Source organism: Prunus persica, chromosome G5 (genome assembly GCF_000346465.2).
Source record: "Prunus persica cultivar Lovell chromosome G5, Prunus_persica_NCBIv2, whole genome shotgun sequence".
NCBI classification, from domain to species: domain Eukaryota; kingdom Viridiplantae; phylum Streptophyta; class Magnoliopsida; order Rosales; family Rosaceae; genus Prunus; species Prunus persica.
The window spans coordinates 2,102,825-2,114,386 of record NC_034013.1 but is presented as its reverse complement, the minus strand read 5'-3'; the positions used below and the strand labels follow the sequence as shown (position 1 = coordinate 2,114,386).

General features: G+C 34.9%; 1 protein-coding gene across 1 annotated transcript in view; it reads left to right on the top strand.

The window, feature by feature from the left end:
* LOC18777143 (formin-like protein 14) overlaps positions 8,177 to 11,562 on the top strand; it is a 10,702-nt gene continuing 7,316 nt past the window's right edge. Inside the window, 7 exon segments of the mRNA XM_007210404.2 lie at positions 8,177 to 8,681; positions 8,961 to 9,101; positions 9,222 to 9,922; positions 10,037 to 10,258; positions 10,585 to 11,330; positions 11,332 to 11,367; positions 11,369 to 11,507. Of these exon segments, the coding sequence (XP_007210466.2) occupies positions 9,029 to 9,101; positions 9,222 to 9,922; positions 10,037 to 10,258; positions 10,585 to 11,330; positions 11,332 to 11,367; positions 11,369 to 11,507 (1,917 nt within the window). The 5' untranslated portion in view covers positions 8,177 to 8,681; positions 8,961 to 9,028.

Here is an 11,562-nt window from a genome sequence, read left to right as displayed (position 1 = left end):
TAACTTATGCGTTTGATGATTCTGTGTCTGGACGGTCTTGTAACTTGTAATTTTGTAATGCTAGGATACCACCCACATGAGAAAGTGCATCAACTGCTGCCAGCAATGAAATCAACCCCTAAGAAATGTTCCAAACATAACTGAGTATACTCATTTAGGGAGCGAAAACATTTGAAGGAAATAAGAACAAACTTACAGAAATAGGGGAGTCAGCACCAAAGCCTTTATCACGGGAAAATGAAGCTGAATCCATCGACGCCACCGCGAGTATAATGGGCATGGACTGCTGTGACGATAACAAATTGATTGGGGGAAGCGATGACCAAACACTGCCCCTTCATAATCAAGATGCCCAAATTAAACTTCATGCAAAATTGAGAAATTTAAAGGACAAATAAAGATAGAAATATTCCTTTTATCTATCCAATCGAGGAAAAAAAAAATTAAGTTACACCGTTGACCAGTTTCAAAACCATAAAAGCACAAATGAGAACATTTATGGCCATGGTGCTTGCAAAAGGAGGTAAATCATTTGAAACAAACCTTTCCTAACATAAGCATTGCACTGCAAACTGACTGGATCATAACTTCAGTTGATTCATTATTGCAACATATCACATGAAAACTCACCTGTATCCACCTAAAAGAAGGCAAGTATTTTCCTTTGAACTAATTTAATAGTGAAGATATTAAATTAGTTTAAAGCATCAAACAAGATATAATTCAATTTATACCCTTAGCATTATCATTAGACAATAATTACAAAATAGTTGAGACAGACGCGTCATCAATAGGATGGGCAGGAATATTATATCAGAAAAAACATAAAGAACCAAAATCTGAAGAAAAAGTTTGTAGATATGCATCAACTTCCAGCTACTGACTTAGAAATATTAGGAGTAATTAACTCCCTTGAAGCATTTTCATTGTTTTTACATAATGAAATGTTTACTATTAGAAAAAATTGTCAGAATATTGTTTCACATTATAATAAAATTACTACTAATAAAACAAGCATCCCGAAGATGGGCCAATTTTGTTGATTCTATTACAGGAAATGGATTTGGACCGATATTTGCACATATTAAAGGTATGGATAATACTTTAGCAGATATCTTATCTTGTATTATTCATTAATAGGTATGCAATATTTTGGACCATCATCCTCTGGCAGGAAAAATAGTGGTACACCATCACAAGGTGGTAATCCATTAAGCATAAATAGTCAAGCATGATCAATAGTAAATACTTATTTTTATAATAGAATTTCAATACAAGAAATTAGAAATCCTGCTTTAAAATATTGTACTCAAGCATCATTAACAGATAAACAAAAGTTCTTTTAGACAACTTTTGGAACATTAGAACTAATACTGAAAGCATGATGAGGAGAGGGCATGAAAAACTTATCAGAGCCCTTGAGTAAGAGTTTTTAGCATATAATTATGATTATAAAAGAGCAAAACAACAACTTTCTTTTTTGCAGGAAAAATATGTAGAGCAAAAGAAGGAGTATGACACAATAGTAAAGAATTTTAGAATCATTAATTTAAGATGTCAAATTCTACAAGTAAAAGAGGCTAATGAGCCCAACTTGCTTGAGCATAATAGAGAATTTTCCTTTGAGCAAAAAACTAAAAATCCATATTTTCTTCAAACTCTAGCTAGAGAAAGGTATAGATTTTTACCAAAAGATGTTAAGAGTCATATGATTAGCTTAGAGTATGAGCAAAATACATCTCTTCAACTATACATTCAAGCTTTTCTTTTCAATTTAAAAAATAATCCACACCCTGGTATAAAAATTATTTCCAAAAGCTATTCTCATTATACTATTTACTTAGCTAGTATTAACATGGTTGAATATAGAGAACTGCATTTAGCTAGTATTAACATGGTTGAATATAGAGAACTGCATTTAGTCGTGGCACTGGTGCTACTAATGCCCCGATTGAAAATTCGTTAAGGTGCTTTCACTGGCTCAACATTGCTCGAGCAATGCAAGCCTTGAACCTTCTCCGATCTCTCTAAGCAATTCATTTTTTCTTCATTTTTGCAAGTTGAAACATTTTCAAAGTAATAACACACAAACATTTTCAAAGTAATAGCACACTCTTTTTTCACTTGCTCATGAACTTTTTTACGACGTTGTATACCATGATGACAACGAGCCAACTGATGATAGTCTGGAAATTACCCCGTTGCATCTTTGATCACAAAATGAGCATCTTAAGTATTTTCCGCTTCTATTTCTTCTGCATGCTTCCAAGCTAGATCTTTCCGACTCATGACTGCAAACACAACACCATTAACACAAGTCAAATATGTTCATGTTTATTTTTCCTTGCAATTTTTTCCGACTCATTGATGTATATGCTATTGTTATATTGCAAGACTAGAAACCATTCATGTATTGAGTGTTGAATTAACACAGTTGCACCAATTATAGAACAATATGTGGTTCATTGTGTTCCTAATAAGAGCAAGCCTAATAATAAGAGACAAAAAAAACATGATAATGAGACATCAAACATAATTTAAATATTTCTAGAGGTTCAAGCATGAAGCATACATGTAGAATCTCTACTATCATATAAATTAATGGGATAAGCAATAGATTAAAAAATAAATAAATAAATTATGGCAATATAATTGATAAAAAAGTGAGAGACACATATTGAGGGAGGGATCTCGAGCCTTTGCATTTATCATCCATGCATTTACACGCATTTTAGATAATGTTAGCCATTAGATTAATCTAATCTAATGAACTTTAATAAGTCCACATCATCATAATTGTATTAAACCAAAAATAACCATTTGCACCTTATTATATTTATGGAAAATTAGTTAAATACCCATTCCTAGACATAGTTCTATAAAAAAACCCTATATACCATTCAAGGTATATCAACACACCCAAAATTAACCCAAAAATTAACAGCTTATGATTTCTTAAATTCAACATCTATGTTTGATTACCGTTTTGCCCTTTTTCTTTGTCTATTAATCAACTCAATCTTCATCAACGAGCATCTCAAACTTTCTTCTTCTTCAACAATGGTGAGGTTCATCGAGCTCTGTTTCTAGCTTTTCTCCTATTCCAATTCTCTATTGTATCTTTGTCGTCTCCACCATAGCCCTCGCCGACTCCATTGCCGCAACTCGCCGCCGATTCACCTTCGCCCAAAATTCCATCTCTGATTTCCCTTCCTTCATCTCCGTCGGACGCTCCAGTTAAAGCACCACATCCTTCTTCACCTCTGACGCCACCACAATCATCTCTATCTTAATCTCCGTCGACCGACGACATGCCTCCAATTCCTTCTCTAGCACCATCGAATTCAAGCAACGTCAACCACAACAATCTCAGATGGAGACAGAGCTAAGAACTCCTCTTATTACTGTTCTTGGATTTAGATTCTCAGTGATCTAGGTTATTTGTGGAGAAGTGGCTGCAGCTTCTTCCTAAAGTTACTGAAGAGGTATATCCAACATGATGTGCTCTTTCTTGAACAGATAGTGTAATATGATTTGGGGTTCAGTAATGTTGTTTGTTTGGTATATAGAGATAAACAAAAGCATCTTGTTTAACTTTTTTTGTTGTTGCTGATTTATGACTTCGAACCTTTTTATATGCTTATGATTAACATTGAATGAAAGCCTTTGTAGATATAGTTTATTTCAACGGCTAAACTTATAATGGACTCCGTTATGATCTCTTGTTTTCAGCTTTATGAGAGGTTGATATGCATTTGGAAGAACTCCGAGAAATAGTTGTTCAAAAGTGCAGGTTGTTCAGTAACATTGTATCTTAGTTTAATATTTTGACATCTACATGTTGATGTAATGAAATAAAAATTTATTTGTAAAATATGTATTATTGATGTGTGTATGCATGCTATGGCCATGTGTGAGTGCATGTGGATAGAAAGAGCGACTCTGTGTGTTTTTGTGCAAGAACAGAGTTGCATATGAATGCTTCTCCAACAACCATATCTTATCTTGAGAACATTGTTTCAGAAAAATGTCGACTGAAGAGGAGAAAACTTGGGTTACCCCTTACCAGATTGACGCATGAGGATCTCAGGCTACTGCTGATGAGGTGGACAAAATAATCCGGGTTTCCAGGCTACTGCTGATGAGGTGGACTATGACATTGATGCTCAGGTAATCATTTTCATTATTGATCAATTGAGACTGATACACACCAATGCCAGGTAATCATTTACATTATGCGCAAAATATTGTTTAGTGTTTACTTGGTTTTGATGTTTGGTACTGTTTGGATTTTTTTATCGTACCTATTATGCAAATGAAATGATGTAGTTGTTAATTTCCAGTAAGTGGTATGAATAGTTGTTATATTGTTCATACCTTGCAACTGAGTTGACTTCTATGACATAGTATTAATAGTGTACTTCTGTGACATAGTATTAACATATTTTCAGTAACAAAGCATGCTCTATATTTTGCTCTATATATAGCTGTGCATTTAAAGTTTATGATATGCATAATGTGATTTTTACTAAGAAGATAGTTCTATGACATAGTATTAACAATGTAATTTTTTTTCTTCTTGTAGAGATATTTCTTTATGCCTTTGAGATTGTTTCTGGTGAAACTGTGGACAATTGGATGTAGTTTCTGCCAAGGATATCGGATGTCTTGCTGGGCTTTTTTGAGTTTTTTTATTTTATGAAATAGTATTAACAATGTACTTCTATGACATGGTATTAACAATGTACTTCTATGATATGGTATTAACAATGTACTTCGGGCTTCCTGGGCTTATTTTGAGTTTTTTTTATGAGTTTTTTGTATTGGGCTTTGTTTAAGTTTATCAATGACAGTTATGTAATTTATAGGAACTTCAACACTCATTTTTTATTTAGTAAATGAATTTTGAGTGTGTTTCTAAAGTGCATTTCATGTGGAGTTTTTTTATAATTTCAGACCTTATTTTGGGTATATTAGTGAAGCTCCCTTATATTTATCCAATAACTCTATTTAAAAAAAAAAAAAAAAGGTATCCCAGCAAGCAGCAAACATCTTCCCCTTAGGAAAAAAAAAAGCATCTACCCCGACCCAGCCTCCTATCCTCACTGCCATCCATGGCAGCCGCCCCTCATTCTCTTTTCCTCACACACAGACCTTTTTTTTACTAGGTTCTATAGTTGGCAGGCACATATAAGATTTTCATATGCAGTATTTGTGGCCAATTAATTTTCAGTTATGAATTTGCATATTTAATTGCAGTATTCTGTTAAAAAGATCTGGATTTTATAAAATCTCTTCCTAGGCCTTGTTGAGAGTCAGTAATCCCAAATCGAGGGAGGGAGAGAGAGAGAGAGAGAGAGAGAGAGAGAGAGGCAGCCAACTATGGCTACCACCACCCAATATAATTGTTGTCTCAGCCTTAGGGAGAAGGATCCACTATGAATGAATGTGAAGATTGGAGCAGCCTCATCCTAAGCCCTTTTGCCAAAGAAGTCATAGTCCCTTCCCCCCACCTATGGTGGCAACGACATGTTTTTATATTTTATTTACTTAGTTTTTTTTAATGATAAAATAATTGTTAATTTTAAAACAATTTTCTGATAAAAAGAAAAAGAAAAAGAAATAAATGTTGATGTGTCATGTCATAAACGGTAGATTATAAAAATGGTTCAGATATTGTGAAATGCGGATAAATACTTGAAGACTAAATGTAGATATTTGGGATCCATCTGTGATGGAGGGTGATTGGGTTGGGCAAGAAAAGGTGGATTGGATTGGGTGGTGGTGTTGCCATTGGGCGAGAGAGAGAGAGAGAGAGAGAGAGAGAGAGAGAGAGAGATTTTTTAATTACAACTATTTTATACTATTTAAGATAATTTGAAATGTAACCCTAATTTTTAAAGAAAATTTAGGTTTAATTTTGGGCTTCATCAAGTGGATTTATACGTTATGAGTCAACGAGTAAGCCCGTGTGATATAGGCATGTTTAATATAGGAGTCACATTTACGTATATGCAATTGAGAGGACTTGAAATTAGAAAATTAGAAAATAGATGTTAACTAAAATAATAAAATTACTATTAATTTTCCATCTCTCTTTTTTATTGTTATTTAGTTTTCATTTTAATTTTTAATTTTTTTTTTCTTGTTTCTTTGTTTTCTTAGCAATTGATTTATTATCATAACTAACGTATCAATTAATTTCCCGTCAACTAGGGACTGTCTTGAGTCAACTACCGTTGGATTATATCCAATGGTGAACATCAGTGTGAACAATAAACCTAATTAATGCAATTTGTTTTGGGTAAATAATTTTTAAAAGAGAAACTACCAGTATGCTATTTTTTTTTTCTCTAGCAAGAGTTGGTGGATCCTTAAAAATCTCTTATCCAATGCTTGTAGTTCTCTCCCATTTTCAAACTTGGCAACAAAAAAAGAAAAGAGGGAAAAATCATCATCAATTTGCTTTTAGGATTGCCTTTAGCTAATTTGGTTGTTATTAATTATCAAACTTTTTTCGACCAACAAAAGAATCATCTCACTCTTTTATTAATTGCATTTCCATTTCAGTATTTGATTTTTTACTATGCTAGGAGGTATCAAAACGTGTGATAATGTATTGGGATGGATCCCGAGTTTCTACATTTAACATCGGTGCATTTATATGTATTTAAAGGAATTTTAACCATGTGATTAATCTTATAGCTACGATTTTACCACATCAACATAATTATATTAAAACCTTATGCACTGTATCAACTACCCGCATTTGTATCCTCCATTGTCTTCATCATTTGGAAAACTCTCCTTTCCAATGCCATTGCTTCCGCCGTTGCCTCACCCCATCCTCTCCTCCCTCATTACCCACTTACCTTCCCCTCATCATCTTCCATTGTCTCCCAACCACACCCCACGCCCCACGCCCCCAAGCAGATCTGAACATAGCAAAAAAAACCAAACTATATGAACTAAAATCTTGAATGGATTGAATGGCATTTGTTTGTGGGTCTCTAAAAGCATCTATAATGGTTGTTCAACAATTCATTTCTTTTGGGGGTCCCTAAACCCTTTGAAAAGAGACCAATTTTGAATATATATATATATATATATATATATATAAATTAATAAAAAAAATTTCTTTGGTTGGTGATAATATTATATTAACATTTTATTTTCTAAAGAATTGGAAGTTGAGATTAAATGAGAACACATCAGAGCACCTATTTTTCAGGTTATTGCATAACAAAATTGAATATGAAGAAGCCATTTGTGTATTTATAGGTAAGTAACTAGTCGTTTGAAAGGGAACTAGCCATTTGTATTTTTGAAAACTGAAATAAATTAGCAATGGCTAGTATATATAATTAGCTATCCTTTTTTTATTTTTTTTATTTTATAAAAAAGTGAAACAAATCAGTAATGGCTAGTATATATTAACTAATGTTTTTTTTTAATTTTAAAAATAGTGAAATAAATCAGAAACGAAAGTAACTGATAGTTTACACTAATTAAATGTAATGGAAAAATTAAAAAGTAATGTTGTCCATACGTCAATAAGAGAGAGGCCGTATAGTTATTATGATGTGACAACTTATTGAAATGAATTTTATTTTAGAGTTCATTTATTGACTTCTGAAATGAACTATTGATCCACAAAATGAAATATTGATCTCTGAAATGAACTGAACTTTACCACAAGAAGTCAAAAGTTCAATTTATTAAAATAAAATTGAAATGATCTTCACCATTGCATATACTTTCATCTTTTGTCTCTAAACCTCATTTGCACGCGAATTTGAATTAACTGTTCTTCAACCCAACAATGAAGAATTTATTGGAGAAAGTTAGAAGAAAATTTAAATATTCAATTGGATATTGGGAAGAATTTATCTAAGCAACCATTCATGATTATAACATCATTCTCATATCACATCTTAAAGGGAGAATTGGGTACATGCCAATTGGATCATTCAAATCTTTGGGGAAAAACAAGTAACAGTTGAGGAGCAAGCATCTACAAATCCTCCATTGTCGATTGTTCAATTATCAATGGTCAAGTTGCTGTTGTTTCAAATAATTTGGATGATTGATATAGTACATAAGGTGAGTTTTTAATTTCATGTAATTCTGCTGACGTAGTCAAATTTTAGTTATTAATCAAATAATTAAAATTTCTTTTGAATACGTATAAATGCACCGATATTAAATTCAAAGGCTTAGTGGGTTGGGATTGGGAAGTGTACTGGTAGTGCTGAAGTCATATCAGTTTTCTTTCCAAAAATTTTAAAGTTATTTACCCACAATAAATTGCATTAATTAGGTTTGCTACTCAAAACGTGTGTTCCAACTTAAATGAAAATAGAAAGCCGAGCAAATAATACGACGTCGTCTTATAAAGAAAACCTCAAAAAGGGCAAAAAAAAAAAAAAAAAAACACGCGTGCTCTCTTCTTCTTCCACCGAAATTCAAACATTTTTTTATTATAAAATAGCTAAAAACTAGAAAGTGGCTTTGGAGATTTTTTTTAATTTAAAATTTTGAAATTCAAGGCGAGAAAAAAGAGTTCAAAATTGAAATTGAAGGTGTAATGGTTCTCCAAGACTCAAACTACGAGGCACGAAGGGACTTTCCATAGCCCGTCGATACCTGCCAGAATTTCCACTTTCCGTTTAGTCTCTCAGGTTCGTGTCAAGCCTTCATGTAACTCGTTAGTTTTCACGCCTGCCGTTTTGTTTTGATCCGGGTTAAAGCTCACACTCTGTTTGGTTGCCGAGAAAACTGAAAGGAAATGCTGAGGAACTGAAAGGAAATGATGAAATTTAGGTCTAATGGGGTTTTACAATTGGAATAAGATTAACTTGATTAAGGGAGTTGCTTGAGTTAATGCTGCCGAGGCCCAAATAGTGTGAGTTTTGAAAGTGTCAGTGATCACCTTTTTCTGTTGAATTTTATATTTTCAGGTTTAGCTCATTGGCAAAATCCTACGCTCAATTCAGTTCAGTTGGTAAAATTCAAGAAAGAGAGGAAAATGACGCTTCTAAGTAGATTCTTTTACAAAAGACCCCCAGATGGGTTGCTTGAATTTGTAGAGAGAGTATATGGTAACATTCTTTTCTTCATCCTTTAATCTAGTGTTGCTATTATTTTTTTGCATTAAATCATATGTTTTCATAACTTGTTTTTTTTCTTATTTTTGTTTCATGATATTAAATATGGGCCAGTGTTTGATTCGTGTTTTTCCACCGAGGTCTTGCCTGAGGAAATGTACCAAATATACCTAGATGAAATTATTACTGAGTTACATGAAGAATTCCCGGACTCATCCTTCCTTGCATTCAATTTTCGTGAGGGTGAGAAACGTAGCCAGTTTGCTGAGATACTATGCGAATACGATGTTACAGTTATGGATTATCCGCGGCAGTACGAGGGTTGTCCAATCCTCCCATTATCTCTCATTCAACATTTTCTCCGTGTTTGTGAGAGTTGGCTCTTGCTTGACAAGCAACAGAATGTTATTCTTCTCCATTGTGAGAGGGGAGGTTGGCCACTCTTGGCATTTCTTTTAGCTAGCTTTCTCATTTTTAGGAAATTGCATAGTGGTGAACGAAAGACTCTTGAAATTGTACATCGAGAAGCTCCTAAAGGTTTCTTGCAGCTCTTGTCGCCTTTGAATCCTCTTCCGTCTCAGCTTCGATACCTTCAGTATGTGGCAAGAAGAAATATAGCTCCAGAGTGGCCACCTCCTGAGAGAGCACTTTCTTTAGACTGTGTCATTCTTCGAGCCATTCCAAACTTCGATACCCATAAAGGCTGCACTCCAATTATCCGTATTTTTGGTAGGAATCTACTTAGTAAGGGTGGGCTTTCGACCCAGATGATATTCTCCATGCCCAGGAAGAAGACACTTCGGAACTACCGTCAAGTAAGATTTATACTGTTCTAAGAATTTTCCCACTTGATGTTTGTTATTCTATGTTTTTGCATTAGTCAATGTTCCTTATATCACTACTCCAGTTATAATGTTCTTTCTTTGCAGGAAGACTGTGATGTCATCAAAATTGACATTCAGTGTTTAGTGCAAGGAGATGTTGTATTGGAGTGTGTCCATGTAGATTTGGATCCAGAGAGGGAAATTATGATGTTCCGTATTATGTTCAACACTGCATTTATTCGTTCCAATATACTGATGCTGAATTCGGATAACTTAGACATTCTATGGGATTCAAAGGAACGCTATCCAAAAGGCTTCCGAGCTGAGGTGACTATTAGTGAGCCCTTTGTTTTGATCTTCATAGAAAAATGATTAAACATGGTGCCTTTTGTTGTATGAATATAGACATGTATATACTTGCAAGGAAATGTTATTATGCCATACTGAGGATCTGGAGCACACATTTTAGTAAGAATCATCCTGATCAATGGTCCAGATTAACAGTGTGGCAACATAAGCGTCTTATGTTGCCAGACAGTGCAAGAGAACTTACTCTATGTATACACCATATTAAAAAACATAACATATATTTGTGTATTCTTATTTTCATATAAGTTAGCCGTCCATCTGACTGAATGAACTCATTTATTCAGGTATTGTTTGGGGAGTTTGAGAGCATCTCTCCTCCTAAAGCTCCAACTACAATTTTAAATGGCGAGGAGAAAGGTGGATTGCCCCTTGAAGCTTTTTCGAGGGTTCAAGAACTTTTCAATGGGGTTGAGTGGGTTGATAGCAATGATGATGCAGCCTTGTGGTTGCTTAAACAGCTCTCTGTACTAAGCGATGCAAAAGAAATTTCAAGGTTGCAAAACAAAGTGAATTTATATTCGTCACCTGCTGACTCTGAAGAAGAAAATAATGCATCTAGCACTGCTGACAGTGCTGATGAAGCGTTTGATACTGTTTCCAAGGCTTCAGCAGATTCAACGAAAGCATTGATGCTGGACACATTTGATTCAATGCCTGTATCATTTGAAAATGATGGTCCACCAGAAGCGAACCTTGCTTCAGAGTCTCCTGATCAAGAGTTAATTGGACCTGTTCTGCACTCTCTTCATCAACAATCATTAGATACAAGTAATGGATCTCCACCTTGTTCATCCCCTCAATCATTGCCATTACCACCACTATCAATGGAACCATTATGTCCTGTGCTTCACCCTCCACCACCACCACCACCGCCACCACCACCACCGCCGACGCCACCACCAGCTCCTTCCGTTGGTGCTTGTAGAGATTCTTTAGACGCCCTACCTTCCAGTACTAGCAGAGGTCCACCAATACCACCACCTATTGCTCTACCTGGTTGTGTCTCTAGCAAAGATCCACAAACTATGTCCTCCCCCACCACCACCACCTCCTCCTAAAATCTAGTCAAGAGTCTTTGCCGCCACCCCCGCCTCCACCTCCTCCGTTTTTTGGGAAGTGCACCCAACAAGTACAATCAATAGCAGCACCGCCTCCTCTTCCTGCAACTAAACAAGCTACAACCACCTCCTCCTCCTCCACCATCCATTTCTAATTTCTGGCCGTGGACCACCGCCTCCTCCACCTCCTCCACCATCCAGTTC